The sequence below is a fragment of the Marmota marmota genome, unplaced genomic scaffold (genome assembly GCF_001458135.2).
Source record: "Marmota marmota marmota unplaced genomic scaffold, marMar, whole genome shotgun sequence".
Taxonomy (NCBI): Eukaryota; Metazoa; Chordata; class Mammalia; order Rodentia; family Sciuridae; genus Marmota; species Marmota marmota.
In genome coordinates this window covers 26259810-26277234 of record NW_026000082.1, presented here as the reverse complement: position 1 = coordinate 26277234, position 17425 = coordinate 26259810, and the positions used below count along the sequence as shown (strand labels likewise).

Genomic DNA, 17425 nt, shown 5'->3' with positions numbered 1-17425 from the left:
GTGGAGCCCAGGGCCTACCTCGGGTGACCACGCCCTCCAGCCGCACGATGTGGCTGTGGTCAAACTGGCCCAGAGTTAGGGCCTCAGCCAGGAAGCTGAGCCTCTGAGAGTCGGAGCAGCCATCCCTCAGCGTGTGCACGGCCACGGGCAGCTCCTGGCGCCCAGGCAACTGCAGGCAGCCACAGCACAAGTCCCCGAACCGCCCTGCAGGGAACAATGCTCAGATGCCACCCTAGAGCACCTGGCCCAGGAGAAAGTGACTGTGGGTCCCGGTTTGTTTCTGGCCAGGGATTTGGAGCTCCTGAGTTCAGATCCCAGTAACCTGAGTACTAGCAGAATGACCTTGAGCTTCATCTCTCTCTCTCTTGACCTCAATTTCCTTCTCTGTGAAGCTTCAAAGAGAGGATGTTGCACTTGCCAGTCCATCAAAGCTATTAAAGCCAGCATGACCCTGGACCTATGACAATGACATCTATTTTAACATACTGCCCCTTTCTGGCTTCTGGCCAGCAGGTCTGGTGACAGTGTTGGGAAAACGTCAGGCTCTGGTCAGAGTGTTAGGTTTCTCTGGGAATAGAGAGGTGGGGACTCGTAAAAGGCAGGCAGGAGACTGACCCTCAGAGAGCAAGCCAGGCAGGCCACTGTGAGCGCAGCAAAGTCCTCACATCAGCCCCATAAGGCAGATGCCACGCCCATTTTGCAGAGGAGAAACCGAGGTGCAGAGCAGAAGAGAGACATGCCCTGGTCATACAGCTTAACGGAAGAGCCAGGACCAGAATGCAGGTGTGTCTGGTCCCATGCTTACAAAGACCCTTCTGCACTTCCCCCACGGAGGCTCGGAGCTACACTGCCCATGGCAGCCTGCAGGGGTAACCCTGAATGGGACCCAGCAGAGAAGTCTCAAAGTGACCTTGAAGACCTGGAGGAGGCTGGGTTGACAGGGTACAGGTGGGGACGACAGAGTGGAGGCAGGGCTTTACAGTGGATGGGGAAGGGCTTTTAGAGTGGGTGGGGTGGGGCTTCTAGAGTGGGGAGGGCAGTGGGTGAGGCACTTCCAGAGAGCTGTACTGGGACAGGTGGGACTTCGAGGCTGGGTGTGGCTTGGTGGGTGGGGCTTCTATAGTGGGTAGGACCCCTGGATGGCATCAAGGCTTCCAGGTGCCCAGCTTGCCTGCTCCCAGGCTCCTCTCCAGTGTGACACTTTTCGCGTCCAATTCCTTGGCAAAGAGATGCACAGCCTGCAGCGGGTTCTCACAGCTCTGAGGGTCCAGGAACGTGCGCCGTGTCGGGACTTTGACTGAGAAGGCAAGGAAAGAGAAGTTTGAGAAGAGGCTTCCTGGCTGGGCAATAGCAGCGAAGCAGGGGCTCAGGGGCTCGGGAGAGGTAGGTGGCCCCTCGAGGCCAGGCCCAGACTCACAGTGGAAGTATAGCTCCTCTTCATCGCGGGCGTCACCACCTCCTTTGCCATAGCTGCAGGGCCTGCGAGAGGGATGGCCAGGCTTTGTTTTGTTGTTACTGAAGGCTGAACCAGGGCTGCCGGAATGCAGAGCTACACCCCAGCCCTTTTCTATTTCTATTTTGAGACAAGCTCCTGCTCAGGGTCCTGATGAGGCTGGGGCTGGCCTGGAAATGGCAAGCCTCCTGGCTCAGCCTCTGGGATTGCTGGGACACCGAGTGAGTGCCACCATGCCCAGCTCCACCAGGCCCCTCAGTTCTTCTCACCTCACCAGCACCAAGGGCAGCACCTTGGTGTCCCTTCAAACAGACAAGGTCTGTGCCACTGGGGAGGGACCTTTTTATCCTGTTGGTTTGAAACCTCTATAGCCCTTCCTTCCTCTATTATCTTTTTTTTTTTTTTTTTTTGCTGCCCTGCCACCCCCTCCATAGTTGACAACCTCCTCCGCACAGCACAGGTACAGCCCCAGCCCCAGCCCCAGCCCCAGCCCTTCATCCCATCAGCAGTTCTAGTTATTTCCACCTGGAGACATGAAACTCCCCAAAGGCAGCCAAATCCACCTCCCTAGCAGGAAGCCCTGGGCTGTCCCCACCCACAGATTAGTGAAAAAGCCTGAATAAAGGGTTGGGGTGGGGCTCTTTGGTGAGGCTCTGAGTACAACCCCAGTGTGTGTGTGTGTGTGGGGGGGGGGGCAGGGGGAAGCAGCAGTGTGAATAAGATGGGAGACTGGCAGCCCTGGCCTCCAGCAAGCTCACAGGTCCAAACAAAGAAGGCTGTTGTGCCCGGCAAGGCACCACACAAACCACCTGACCTGGTCCAGGGCCATCAAGGATGGCTTCCTGAGACGGGCAGCCAAAGAGCCAAGGACCAAGTTGCAATCCACAGAGCTGCGGGCTGGCATTCGGGGCACCTGAGGCAGGTCAGGGTAGCCCAGATAACTCTAGTTTTTATTCTGGAAGCAGAGAAGAGCCCCTGGGCCTGGAGCAGGGGAGTGTTGTGACTCAATTTGCATTTTACAAAGATCATCCCAGCTGCTCTGTGGTCCCCTCAGGAGAGGGCAGTGGCTCTGGCTATGGGGTGACTGTGTCAACGGACAGAGGCGAGAGGGGCCGAAGGCTTGGAGACGGCTGGATGGCAGAAAGGAAGATGAGGAAGTTGCCCAGAGCTCCGGGGGTGCTGTGGCCAAGATGGGGAGATGAAATTTCCCCATCTGACATTTGAGCAGGAGCCAGCGGGATGCATGGGGGGTGGGGGGGCAAATGCGCAGGGGGTTCAGGAGGTGCCCACAGAGGGTGGAGCCTGACAGGAGGAGCTGGGAGCAAGGCTGAGGAAGCCCGGCAGTGAGAGGCTGGGAGGCTGGGAGGCTGGGAGGGAGAGGGAAGCCTCCAAGGAGGCCACAAAAGACCTGCAGAGAAGTAGGTGGGAAACAGAAGGGAAACTGGGCTGCAGACGGCACAGGGATCTGGGAGAGTGGGGGAGGGGCCGTGACGGCTGGAGCAGGAGCGAGGGAGGGAGGGCTTTTCAAAAGAAATGATCAGATCCCAGTAAGATGAGGCACAGTGGGCGTGGAAGGGCGCTTGCAGGGCCTGGACCTGGCTGCACGCACTGGCTGCCGCTCCCCCACTCAGCGGCTGTGGACTGGGTGGCTCAGGTTTCCCTTTTAATAAAATTAGGATAATAAAATTAGGATACAGACGGCTGGGCCAGCTGGCACCATTGCAAAGGCTTACTGACATAGTTCAGATTCTGAATGACCCCCACGAAGGCTTGGTCACCAGCCCGTGTGGCTACTGAGAAGTGGGGGAACCTTCAGGAGGGGATGGAATGGAAAGAAGTCAGAAGGAGAGCCCTCTAAGAAGATACTGGGACCCTAGCCCCTGCCTGTCGCTCTCTGTGCTTCCAGCCACCAGGAGGTGAGTGGCTTCCTCTGCTATGCACCCCCACCATGTTGTACTCTGTAGCCACAAAGGCCAAGGGAACCAAGGGACTGAAACCTCCGGAGTTGAGAACCAAAATGAACTTTTCCTCCTTATAAGTTGATTATCTCAGATATTTTGTCACAGCAATGGAAAGCTAACTCACACACATGATCACTAACCCTCCTCAGTAAGTGTGCATTATTATCTGGGGGAGAGGCAAGCATTATAAGTAATAATAGGTTACAGAGATGCTTGGAAAAAGGGGTAGGACTGATCCTAGCTAGGAGGAAGTCTCTAGCTCACAGGAGCGGGGCCTAGCATGGGGCAGGCTTACACACCGGGTGGCTGGCAGTTGAGGGGCCACTGATGAGGCTGAAGAGCAGGCAGCAGCCACGGCTGGGTGGGCTCTGCAGGCCCAAAGCAGAAGAGCTGGAGGACATATTGGGGAGGGAGCAGTCTTGGGGGAGGGCCAGGAGGCCTGGTGGACAGAAGAGAAGGTCGTTGGCAATAAGGGAGTCAAAGAACTGAGAGGCATAGTGCGGGAGGCAGGTGTCGGGCCAACCAGTGGCTACTGCAGTCACCCAGGGCAGGTGACTTTTGTGCATGTGGAGGAACATCCAGGGGAGGTGAGCAGAGATAAAGGGGGAAGTCTGTGTGGATGCAGGAGCCACAGGGAGCGCAAAGTTAACAGAAACCAGAGGTTAAGAGACAGGCCACGCCCTCTCATGAGGGATGGGTGAGCCAGGTGGACCAGAGAGGGAACAGAGGTGACAGGGCCACGGAGCAGAGTGGGCAGCACGAGAGGAGGAGAGAGGATGCTGTGAGAGCTGTCGCAGAGCATCTGCGAGGCTGGAGGAACCTGCCTCACACCAGGCCCGGCTGCTTGTCCCCACTGCAGGGTAGTCTGGAGGGCCACTGCAGGCCGCCTGCCTCCCGCAGCATGTGTCTCTGCTGGGCAGCTGCTGCTGTGCTGCAGAGCCCCTGCCTGGAAGAGACACTCCCTGCTCCCCGCGTCCCCCCTGCCTCCAGAGCCTCTATGTTCAGAACCAGGACAGGTGCCCTCAGCAGCTGCCCACCCTGCTTCTCCAGCAGGCCCAGCACACGGACCTTTAAGCTGCCTGCTCCTCTCTGCCTCTGGACTCACCTGGTCCAGGCAAAAATGGCTCCCAGACTAGAAGGATAATGCCCTCTCCTGCTTGGTCACTGTCAGTGCCCCAGTCAAGACCATGTACACAGCCAGTGCCAAGTGCATGCTCAGCCCACAGGCAGTCTCAGGAGGCGGAGTCAGGCTGCAGCATGGCTCCTGGCCAGCCCATCTCTCCCCTGCTCCCCCACTCCAGCCTTTGGGTCCACAACTTGCACATTCTCTCATCAACAACCTGCTACCACCTGGGGCCTCTGCAGGTAGCAGAGCATGGCCCTGTGGAGGAGGGATGTAGGCCAGTGAGGCCTCTGATGTGTGCAAAAGGACTGGAATCTTCTCTCAGCCAGACTCAAGCTCTACATCCCCCCACCCCCATCCCCTTCCTCTGCCCACTCTCCTGCAAGCTTCCCTCTCCTGGGGTTGGAGAGATTTCTGGCTTATGAGTCCTCCTCCCTCTCCTCCCCACGTCCACACACACACACACACACACACACAATTTCTGCCTTTCTTCTCTTTGCTTGTATTCAAGGGCCTCTAGATCCCTCAGGGACAGGGGCTGGGGGCCTCGGAGAGCCTCGGAAGAATCCTAATCACACTGGAGCAGCTGGAACTTGATTCTATCCTTAGTGATGCCTCCTGACATTTAATGAGTTAAGGAGCTAAATCCCCTTCATCCCAGAGCAGCTGAGCTAGCTGCAGGGTTACTGTGCAGGAGCAGCAAGCAGTGGGGGAGGCGGGGGCCAGTCACTATCTATACAGCAGTGTGAGTGCTAATCTTCGTGTGTGCAAAGCAGGTGCAGATACAGGTGCCCGTGGGCACATGCTAATGTGCACAGAGACATGACCCGCCAGGGGTCACCTACCTCCTCCAAATGGCCAGTACGCTCATCACGGAGCCCAGGACGAGGAGGGCTGAGATGGTTACGACGGTGACGACGACTGCAGGGCTCTGGTCCCTGGACCCTGAGGCAGCTGCGAGGAAAACCACGAGGTTGAGGCTGGCAGAGAATGAGGCTCCTGAGCAAGCATCGGGACAGTCACCTGTCCTCAGCACCTTGCATTCAGCACTGCCTCCCAGGAGCAGAGGGACCAAGGTGGCTCCACCACCCACAGTGGCACTTGGAGTCTTTCCTCCTGGGACAGGGCACCTCCCACTGCAGCCCAGCTCTGAGAGGCTGAGAGGACAGCAAGACAGGCAGGGCCAGCCTCCCCTGCTGCCCTTTCAGGAGGGCAAGGGAGACTTAAAGAAGCTCTGTAGGGCCAAGGGCCTCTGCTCCTAGCTCCCTACCCCCACTCAGACCATTACCGACAGTTAGAGCCAGCTAGGGGTACAGCTAGGTGGCAGGTGCTTGCTTAGCATGTGCAAGGTCCTGGGTCCAATCCCCAGCAGCAACAACAAAAATAAAACATTAACAAAAAATAATAAGATCCAACACTAAATGCCCACTGATTTAAGATGCTATGTTTTGTCTCATTATCTTATTTCATCATCACACCAGTAACAGGAGTCACAGCTGAGGAAACTGAGGCAGAGTAGAGGTCTGGGATTTGCCCAAATGCTATGAAATATTAACACCCAATGTGTAAGAACTAATCAGCAGTGAACCCAAGATTTGAACCCGAACTCCAAAGACTCTACCTGACACCCAAGCCCCTGCTTTTGAATTATTTCCCCAAGGGGCCCAGAGGACCCTATCCATCCACCCACCCCTCCATCCACCTATCCAAAAGTGAACAAGTAAAGTGTGCCCTAGAGGAGTGAGTGCCCAGACCCCAGCTCTACCCTGGGGGAGTGAGTGCCCTGACCCCAGCTCACAGACAGAAGCAAAAATGAAACAGTGACAAAGGAACAAACAGGATTCTCAACAGCCCTGGGAATGGTCTTCCCTGGCAGCACCAGGTGAGCCCAGTGAGCCCAGTGCTCACCAAGGCTGAGACATGAGCAGAAGCCTGCGAATTCCTTCCCAAAGCCCGAGAGGAAGGCTTTGCAGAAGGGGTGTCGACTGATCTTGACCTGGAGACTGAAGGCTCTGACAATGCCCTCCAGGCCCAGACGCACACCCAGGTGGCCCCACATGGCTAGGGAACAGACTGCATGGAGGCAGAGGTGGCAAGACAGAAGCTGGAGGCCGGGAGGGCGGAGGGACTGAGGGAGGCAGAACCTCCTGGGACGCCAGGCCAAGGGCATGAACTTCATTCTGAGGGTCGGGGGAGCCAGGGACCGTGGACAGAGGTCCTGCCCAGGGAGAAAGGGACCGAGGGCCTCTGCTGGGAGGAGAAGCTGGGTAGCTGTGAAGAACGGGAAGCACTGAGCAGCCTAGGACTGAACTGGACCTGGGAGAATCCGCCCTGCGGCAGCCTCCGCCCAAGCCTGGGACCAGCAAGACAGAGAGGGGGCGTTTCTGAAGGGACAAGTGGCGGTGGCTGGGTACACAGACATGTGCAACTGGGACTGAGGGCCATTGTCAGGCTGTCATAGAGGCCATCAGGCCAGGGCCAAGGAGGGCATTGCAGAGCCCGGGGTTCTGAAGGTGAACAGGACCCAGGGTCTGGCTGGTGGCAGAAGAGCAGGGGAGCTGCCAAGAAGTGTTTGAAATGAAGCCTCCAGGGGACACAGGAATGGAGAATGGGACAAAGACAGTTGCAGCAGGCAGGCTCTGGGATGGCGGGCAGGATACCTGCCTCCTGGCCTTCCCTCCCCTGGTGACTCTCATCAAGGAACAGAATACGGCAAACATCATGGGGTGTCATGTTCAAGCTTGGATGACGAGAGACCGTGGCTTCTGTCTTGGGTGTCCCGTCATCCTCTACTCACTGTCTGAAGAGATCTAATGCCATGTGGGAGCCACATTGAGGAGGAAGCCCATGGGGCAAGGCCCAGCATGCTTCCAGCAAGCACCTGCGCTCCTCCCTGGTTAAGCTGTGAGGCAACTGCAGCCCGAGGACACCTAGACTGCAGGCTGGGAAGGACCCTGAGCCAGGCACCTGCAGAAGCAGCCCCCATGTTCCTGAGCCCCCAAGAAATGACACATCTGCGGTCCTCAGGTACTGGGTTTGAGGGTGATTTGTTACACTGCGACAGATAATAAACAGTGGGGCAAAGCATGACCCTGCATGAAGACTCCAATTTCGGGTCACAGATGGGGAGACCCATCCTCCCACAGTCAGAGCCACAGCAGAGGTGGCTGGGATGTGAGCAGTCCCTGCTCAGAGAGGCACCCAGTGAGCGGAAGCCACAGCCCTCCTCAGCCAGCAGCCCCGGATCCCGCCCCCACCACACTTGCTGCTGCCAAACCCAAGCCTACACACTCGGCTCCTCTGCCCGGGCGCCTTCCTGCCCACCTCCACTTGTTTGGATGCCCCACAGCCTTCAAGACGTAGCTCTAATCTCCTCTGCGCAGCACCTGGCCAAGGTCTGGCACAGACAGCCATTCGAGCAAGAAGTGCCGCCTTCTCCCTGGGACTCCGGCTCCCTCAACACTTATCTTCGCCTCCCTTTGGGCTCAGAGCTCTTCCTATCTTGGATTAGAGTCATGTAGCAGGTTGGAGAGAATTATCATCTTGACAGCTGGTGCCAGAATGCCTCTTAGGGGGAACTGCCTTTGTTCTGGAAAATACTTTCTTGAGCTGCTCAGGGTAGATAGAGGTGAGACCCTGAGGGCTGGGTCAGCAGCCAAACTGCCCTGCGTGCCATGAAAAGGGATTTAGGGTGGTGGGGAGAAGAGGGAGAGGGAGGGACGCAGAGGGTGGAAAGGGCAGCGTGATGCCACAGGGAAGCAGATATTTTAGATCAGGATATCTGCTGGCCAGCGCTCCTTGTTTCCGTAGGACCTTTATTGAGGAACAGCTCACAACTAGCCCATTCCACTCGGTCACTTAAGGGTCCAGTGTCCATTTTGTTTTATTGCCGCAATCTGACCCCTCTGGCCCCCAACCTTCAGTGACATCTCCTTCACATCCTAAGGCCTGGTGGAGAAAGGGACAGTGCCCATGGCAGGCCAATGTCACAGGAGGGAAGCAGGAGAATAGGAAGAAGAATCTGGTGGTCATAACGAGACCATGAGACTTATCAACGCCCCCCTCCAAGAAAGTGGCCAGATCTGGGAGAGGACGCAGGGCGTTTCTGCACCACGACAGGTCTGCAGAGGAGGGGACACTGGCCGAGGCAGGCATCATGGCTGTCCAGACCCTTGTCCTTTGAGCCCCTCCAGGACATGTACCCAATCAAATCTATGTCAGTGGACCCCAAACTCCTTCATTAATTAGGCTGATTCCACTGCTCTGCAGGATTCCTTGATGGCACGCTTCATTCCCGCCCTCTGTTTGTCTCCCTGTCCCTGTCCCTGTCCAGTGCCAGGCTCTCTCTGTCCACACCCAGTCCATGAGCACACACCACTTACCCTCCCCTGGGGTTTGCACCTCAATACTGGGGTTGAAGCTCTGGGCCTCCCAGGAGGGCCCCGGGGAAGCTGCCCGGATCTGGAAGACGTAGCGGGTAGCCGGCTTCAGGTTGGTGACAGTGACCGCAGGCGTCCCTGTCTTCACTGTGGAGTAAGTCTGTTCACTCTGACCCTGGAGAGAACGGAGAAGTGAGGCCCAGACCCGAGACCAGACCCACACACACTGTGGGGAGAAGGATGAGAGGAAGGGGGAGGTGAGAGCAGCAGTCTCAGGTGAGCATGAGTGAGCTGACAGAACCCGACCCTAGAGTCCAGGGCCCGCAGAGGTTCCTCCCAAGGGAGTCCCAGCACCCCTGTCCACCACAAGTTCCACTGGGGGTGCTGGTAGCTGAGAACAGCCCCACTTCTGCCTAAGAGAACCTTGAGGGAAGAGCCTCCTTCTGGGGAGGACAGGCCATCAGGGCATGGTGGTCCAGGGACACGCGGGGCCAGAGTCCCGACAGTCCTGACATCACAGAGGAAAGAATAAGAAAGCAAGCCCCACGACCCAGGAGATGAGGCAGGAGAATTGCACGCAGGAGGTCGGCCTTAGCAACTTAAGAGACCTGTCTCAAAATAAAAAGTGGAAAGGGCTGGGGATGTGGCTCGGTGGTTAAGCACCCCTGGGTTCAATCCCTGGTACCAAAAAAGAAAGATGCCAACACCTGCCCAGACCTCATGCTCAGGAGGCTTCCCCTCCCCCCATCATCTGATTTTCACCCAGGTCCTTCCAGGCACAGAGGACAGGAGTAGTATCTTGTTTGTTTTGTTTCACAGATAAGGAAACTGGGCCCAGCGGGGTAAAGGCTCTCCCCGGCCCCTACTGGGGACAGGGAACAGCGGTGTCAATTACTGATGAGGACCTACTTACCGCCAGCCAGAGTCAGCCCTGCTGTCCTTTTCAAAGGTTTGAATCAGGAAGGGTCAGGGTGACGCCTGCTCTTTGCTCTACATCATCCTTCCCCCAATGCATCTGATAATGACACATCCTAAAGGTGCTCCTGCCCTCCTGTCACCTGTACCCATGCCTTATTAGACCTCCTGCCACATCCACAGCCCCTGGAAAAGGCACACCCCCTGCCGATATCCTTGCCCCATGGCATTCAGAAAATGGGACTGACTTTGGGCCAATGAGAATCTCCTTTCTGGCATTTGGACAATCCCTGGGAAGAGCCTGGCTTGGTGGCTCAAGCCCACTATAATCCCAGTGGCTCCGGAGGCAGAAGGATCACAGGTTCAAGGCCAGCCTCAGCAATTTAGTGAGGCATTAGCAACCTAGTGAGATCCTGGGGCTGGGGATGTGGCTCAGTGGTGCTTAAGTGCCCTGAGGTTCAATCCCCAGTACAAAAAAAAAAAAAAAAATTCCTGGGAAGACAGAGGCAGTGGTCGCAGGACCCAAGAGATGCAGTAAGCTAGGGGGGAGAAGGGTGCAAGGACCCCAACCTCAGCTGCTGGCTGTGCTAGAAAGAAGCCCCTCTGCAGAGGAGGTTGGGCTGGTTTGCAGAGAGAAGCCAGGTGAGGAACACTGAGGCTCCGGGGTCCCTGGCATCCCAGTGGAGCTCAAACACAGCCCCTGGTGTGTTTGCTCTTCTTTTTGAGGGTTTTGTTATCAGCATATTCACACTCCCTGATTAAGGACCTGGGAGGATGCAGCCAGCTCAGCCTGGGACTCTTGTCTACAACCTGATCCCCAAATGTCAGTTCAGTGAGTCCTTTTTGGGGGTGGAGGGGGAGTTTCCAGGGTGCTTAACCATTGAGCCACATCCCCAGCCTTTTTTGATATGTTATTTAGAGACAGGGTCTCGCTGAGCTGCTGAGGCTGGATTTTCAGTGAGTCCTTTCTAAGCACGTGCTGCATACATAGCTGCTTCCCAGGGCCTTGCCTCCTGTCTCCAGGGTTCCTCTGGGCTCTGTCCTGGCTACTCTTACACACTCCCCTCCTGGTGTTAGCTACTATCACTGTGCTGAAAGGACCCAACCTTCTCTCTCTCTCTCTCTCCAGCCCAGGGCTCTACCTTGAGCCTCAGACCTATGAATCAACCTGGATGCCCTACCCTATCCACACCCCACAACTTTTGTGTGTGTGTGTGGTAATGGAGATTGAACTTAGAGATGCTCGCTCTACCACTGAGCTACATCCCAAGCACTTTTCTTTTCTTTTCTTTCTTTCTTTCTTTCTTTCTTTTTTTGAGACAGGTTATCACTAAGTTGACCAGACTAGTGTCAAACTTGTAATCCTCCTGCCTCAGCCTCCCAAGTAGCCGGGATTGTAGGTTTGCAGCACCACACCTGGCCTACAGGCCCCCTGAATGCCACATAAGCAAAACCAAGTGCACCCCCTTGCCCCACTCTGCTCCTCTTGCTCTGTGGTTCTCCATTCTCAGCCTGTGGTACCCTATTCCCTGAGTCACCCAGGTCAGACACTCAGCAGTGACTTGGGACTCCCTCTTCCTTCTGGTCCCTGACACTCCCAGCTCTCAACTGCCTTCTAGTATTCAAAAACTATTATCTGATTCAGCAAAGAATTCCCACATGTCACTGAGAAGTGAGCAAAGTTCTGACATGTGTAGTGCTGACTCTGAAAGATGTTTCACTTTAATGAGTTTAATTTGCACCAAGGTGAGAAGCAGTTTAACGGTAGATTACTCCTCAGATTTAGAAGACAATAAATTTTACAGGGAAAAGAGATAGTGGGTTGGGATATAACTTCATTTGTCAAATCATAGCTGAACTGCACCCATAGACTAAAAAACCACTGAGCATGATGGCCTATGACTGTAGTCCCAGCTACTTGGGAGGCTGAAGCAGAAGGACTGCTTGAGTCCAGGAAATGGAGACCAGCCTGGGAAACACAGCAAGACCTCATCACAAAATAATAATCATGATGATAATAATAATAATCCAAGAGGTTTACAAAACCATCCCATGAGAATCACCTAGCTAGCTGGGCATAGTGGTTCGCACCTATAACCCCAGCTACACAGGAGGCTGAGATAGGAGGACACAGGTTTGAGGCCACACTGGGAAATTTAGGGAGACCTTGTCTCAATATAAAAAATAAAAAGAGCTGGGGATATAACTCAGTAATACAGTACCCCTAGGTTCAATCCCCTGTACCCCCAAAAAGAGATAATCAATTGATTATATGGCATTTATAATGAATACTAAAGATGTTACTTTAATAGTATTATAAATGATGTGATAGATACACATCCTTTACATCAATAAAATCATAATTCCTGCACTCGTTATTTTGTAGACCTGGTTATCAAACATTTACCAGCATTCCACCCAACCTAGCAATGTACTCATATGGTCAGACATCTTTTAATTTTTTTTTTTTTTTTTTTTTTTTTTGAGACAGTGTCTCACTAGGTTGCAGATGGTCTTGTTAAATTGCTGAAGCTGGCCTCTAACTAGCAATCTTCCTGCCTCAGCCTCCAGATTCGCTGGGATTACAGGCATGCATCATGGTCAAGACGTTTTTTTGTGAAATTTGAAACAAAGCCAGGCTGGTTGGCACACGCCCCTCTGGAAAGTTGAGGCAGGAGAATCACAGGTTCCAAGCAATTGTTTAAGACACTGTCTCAAAGTATAAAGGGCTGGGGATGTAGCTTAGTGGTGAAGCTACCCTGAGTTCAATTCCCAGTACACACACACACACACACACACACAGTACAAGAGGAAGAGGGAGAGAGGAGAGGAGAAAGGGAGGAGGAGGAGGAGAAATTTAAAAAACACGGTATTTCTGTGTTCTTTTCCCTTAAAAGCAGTCTGCAAATGGTAGGATTCGACCACACAACATCTGTACCAGCCCCCAGGGAAAGCTCTTTGTCAAAAGAGGTAAAAATGGAGACGCTAATGAGGAGGAAGGCCAACTTGAGGGGAGAGGGGCAGAGCATGGAGTCCAGGAGTGGAGGGGTCAGGAAGAAGAAATTCCAGCCTGGAGACGGGGAAATTGTGCAAAAAGAAAACAGGAAGGGTTCAGCTGGAAGGGGGGCGTGAAGAGCCGAAAGCCGGGCAGGCAAGGGGCGAAGGCTGCGGGTCCCTCCCAGACCCGGACCACTCACCTTCTCGTAGTAGCGGATCTCATACTCCGTGCTGTTGGCCCCGGGGGCTCCAGCGGGAATGGGCTCCCGCCACGACAGGGACACACTCTGGGGCTCCACCCGGTCCCTGCGGATCTCATCCTCCTCCCAGGGTGCTGAAATTAAGTGAAGCGGGATTCTCCACCCAGATCCGCTGAAGTGGCGCAGGGTCTTGGGGGGCTGGAGGGCGGGGCGTGCGGGTGATGGGAGGAGTTAAGGGTGGCTGGTGGGCGGGGCGGTGGGTGGTGGGCGGGGCTAGGGATGGAAGAGGGCAGAGTCCTGGGGCTGGAGACTCTCTTCACCACCTCCACTGCCTCTTGTGGGGAAGCACCAACCCTCCTGCCCTGGCCCACCCCACCACCCCAGCTCCCTCAGGGTGGGTGGCTCTAGTCCCCCAGGGGGTTTCTACACCTCCGATGGCTTGGAGACATAAGAAATCATTTAGAAGTAGGGGAGCAGCTATTTAACTAGTCCAAATGTCTGGTCAGTGGAACAAAACAAGCAACGAACTGGAAATGGAAGGAAATTAGCCCAACATAATAAAAGGCCTATATGAAAAGCCACAGTGAGCATCACACTTGGTGAAAGACTGGAGGCTTTCCCCCTGAGGCAAGGAGGCCCACGCTTGCCACTTCTAGTCGCCATAATACTGACAGCTCTAGCCAGTATTATGGTGACCACGAAAAAAAAAAAAAAAGAATGAAAAAGGAAACTCCTGCCAGAGCTTATATAACATGGATGAACCTTGAGGACATCATGCTGCAATAAGCCTCTAACGAAAACACAACCCTGGGGCTGCGGCTGGGGCTCAGCGGTAGAGCGCTTGCCCAGTGTGTGTCTGGGTTCCATCCTCAGCACCACATATAAATAAATAAATAAAAATAAAATAAAGGTATTGTGTTCAACCCAACTAAAAAATAAGTTAAAAAAAAACACTGTAGGATCACACTTTTAAAATATGAGATATTAAAATAGTCAAATTCTTTGAAACAGAAAGTAGAACTGTGCTTGCCAAGGGAAGGGGAGGAATGAGGTGAAAGAGGCGCTATCCAATGGATGTAGAGTTTCAGTTCTTCAAGATGAAAAAGTTCTAGAGAACTGTAGCACAGCAATGTACCCAGAATTAACAGTCCTATGCTGTACACTTAAAATTAGTTAAGGTGGTAACATTTTTGTTATGTGCTTTTTACCACAATAAAAAATATAGAGATGTCCAGGTCACATCCCAAGTATTTTAGTCATAACATCTGTGGGGTGAGTCTCAGGCATTAGTATATAGATTTTGGGGGGTGATTGAGCCCAGGGATGCTTAACCACTGAGCCACATCTCCAGCCCTTTTTCTTTTTTATTTTAAAACAGGGTCTCACTAAGTTGCTTAGGGCCTCACTAAGTTGCTGAGGCTGGCCTGTAATTTGTGATCCTCCTGCCTCATCCCCCTGAGTTGCTGGGATTACAGGCATGCGCCACCACACCTGGTATAAGATTTTTAAAAGCTTTTTAGTGATTCCAATGTGCAGACAAGTTGGAGAACCACTAGTCTAGATAATGTCAGATGACTGGCACACAAACACACCATACACACATGTCACTGAGAGGCAAGGTCATGACTTTACTTGGGTGTATTTTGAGCCAGGCATGTCCAAGAGCAGAAGTTGGAAAGGCAGAGCAGTGATTGGTACAGGCTCAGAAGAGGTGTTGGGGAGGAATGGGGAGATTCAGGAGCCATCCAAGGTAACAGGGAAAATGCTCGAGAAGAGGAAGAGGTTTAGGAAATAAGCCCAAGAAACACATGTAAGAGACAGGCCAGGGCTGGGCCCAGCGGTGCATGCCTGTAATCCCAGAGACTCAGGAGGCTGAGGAAATGCGACACGGTTTGAGGACAGCCTGGGCAATTTAGTGAAACCCTGTCTCAAAGTAAACAATAAAATAAAGGGCTGGGACGTAGTAGCTCAGTGTGTTCAATCCCTAGTACGGGGCGGGGGAGGAAGATACAGAAAGCATTGAAAATGCACAACGTCACTGTACACTCGTCTTGCAGCTGACTGCCAGAATGGGTGGACGGGGAGCGCATGGGGGTATTTTTACCTATGATAAAGCCAGTAGAACTAGAGTGAAATGTATAATTGTAGTGAACCCCAGGCTATGCTGCCTGCAGAGTGGTATTGCCTCCCATTCTAAAAATAACTTGAAAAATCCTTTATTCCTCCCCTCCAAGTGTCTGACCCTTAAAAAAAAAAAGCAAGGTCTTTGTCAATGGGACAATGCGCAGCCATGACTCTATTGTACATCTGTTTTAGAGGAAAAGTGCTTTTCCCTGTCCCCCGGGAGCACCTCTCAGCCTGAATTCACTTGGAGATACGGGCACAAGGTGAGAGGAGTGAAGAAGAGTCCCAGGAGGTGGCTTGGTCCTGTGCAGATACAGATGGGGACAGAGGGAGGCAGAGCCCAGAGATGTCGACTGTGAACTGCATTCATTAAGAGCATCCGATGGCTGGGATACAGAGGTGGGATATGCTTCCATTTCAGCACCTCAGAGATAAATTACACAAAAGCCTGATAAGCCTGAGAGCAAAACTAAAAACTGAGCCCGAGCGCTTGTTGGCCAGCTGAACATTAGCGATGAAATCCAGCCAGTGCCCAATAATAAATAAATAAATGCTGGCAATGTGGTTCAGTGGTAGAGCACTTAGCATGTGTGAGGCGCAGAGTTAGATCCCCAGCATTGCAAAAATCTTTAAAGATACCTACAAGGAAGAAAGTCATTTTATGCCTCTGGATGGAGAGGCTATGATGTGAAGCCAACGTACCCCCTCCCCCGGGGGGAGCAGGCCTGTGTGGGAAAGATGGCAGAATGGAAAGACAGAAAGAACCTGGCTCACCAAGCTCTAACACCAAGCTTCTGTGAGCTAAGAAATCCTTTTCAGTGAAGGCGGTTGGATTGAACTGTATTGTTATTTTCAGCTTTTAAAAACCTCAAACCAGGGCTGGGGTTGTGGCTCAGTGGTAGAGTGCTCACCTAGCATGTGTGAGGCCCTGGGTTCGATCCTCAGCACCACATATAAATAAATAAAATAAAAAATTAAAATTAAAAAACCTCAAACCAATCCATAGGGCAATTCACACATTCTCCGCAAACATCAGTTATCACCTCGTCCAAAAACAAATGACCAGGAAACATCATATGAAAAATATTTCTGAATAAGGGAACCCCAACATCATTCTGAAGACTGAGGAGGAGTCTGTCTTGAAAAGTGGTGCAGTGTGACAGAGGAATGAGTAAGGAGACAGCCTGGAATCTTCAAAATGGGAAGACACAGCCTCCACCCAACAGCGGAAGGCGGCCATAATGAGAAAGAAGGCAGACAGGAGGGAACCCCATGGGAAACCAAACCCGAGAATCTCAGAGGGAAACTGAACACACTAGCAAAACTGAAATGTTTAAGAGAAAATTCATCACCAATACTAGAGTGTTGATGAACCCACAAACAGAATGGAAAACCTAAACCTCTCAGTCTTAGGAACATCAAGTACAAAATAAGGAGAAAACAATAAAATAATATACTGAAATATATATATATATATTTATATATAATTTATATATGTATGTGTATATATAGAGATAATGTTACACTACAAAATAATACACATTGTTTTAAAGTATCCATGAAATAGTTAACATTTATAAAAAAATTTTTAAATTTAAAAATATGGAATGTTTCACGAATTTGTGTATCATCCTTGCACAAGGGCCATGCTAATCTTCTCTGTATGGTTCCAATTTTAGTATATGTGCTGCCGAAGCGAGCACTAAAAAAATTTTTTAAAATTGTACATGGACACAATACCTTTATTTTATTCATTTATTCATTTATTTTTTATGTAGTACTAGGGAACGAACCCAGTACCTCACACATGCAAGGCAAGCACTCTACCACTGAGCCACAACCCCAGCCCTAGTTAACATTTTTACCATATCTTACAATACAAAGAAAAACTCAATAGTTACTAAAAAATATAAAAGGAGTAAAAATTATCCAATCATCTTTGTCTCACCATGGAACAGTAAGTCAGAATTCCTCTGCCTGAGCTTTCCATGTTGTCCTGGTTCTTCCAAACAAAATTAAAATAAGTTTACTGGAAATGACAAAACATTTTCTAAAATAATTTAAACCAGACACAGAGGTGCACACCTGTAATCCCAGCAATTTGGGAGGCTGAGGCAGGAGGATTCCAAGTTCCAGGCCAGCTTCAGTAATATAGTGAGACCCTCAGTAACTCAGCAAGATTGTGTCTTGGGTGGGGAAGCAGGGGGTACTGAGAAAAGTAGCTTAGTGGTAGAACACCCTGGGTTTGATCCCCAGTACCAAAAATTAAAATA

At 52.2% G+C, this 17425-nt stretch overlaps 1 protein-coding gene and 1 non-coding gene across 2 annotated transcripts in view; both read right to left on the bottom strand.

Moving 5' to 3' along the window:
- Positions 1-17425, bottom strand: part of Epha10 (EPH receptor A10) — a 36389-nt gene that overhangs the window by 4825 nt on the left and 14139 nt on the right. Inside the window, exons 6-11 of the mRNA XM_015484744.2 lie at positions 13029-13226; positions 8920-9091; positions 5383-5491; positions 1418-1479; positions 1172-1297; positions 19-204 (exon numbers count right to left, since the gene is read on the bottom strand). Of these exons, the coding sequence (XP_015340230.1) occupies positions 19-204; positions 1172-1297; positions 1418-1479; positions 5383-5491; positions 8920-9091; positions 13029-13226 (853 nt within the window). The remainder of the gene's footprint in view (positions 1-18; positions 205-1171; positions 1298-1417; positions 1480-5382; positions 5492-8919; positions 9092-13028; positions 13227-17425) is intronic.
- LOC125610437 lies at positions 16749-16855 on the bottom strand. Its single transcript, XR_007340456.1, has one exon. It is a non-coding gene; the product is annotated as a U6 spliceosomal RNA (small nuclear RNA).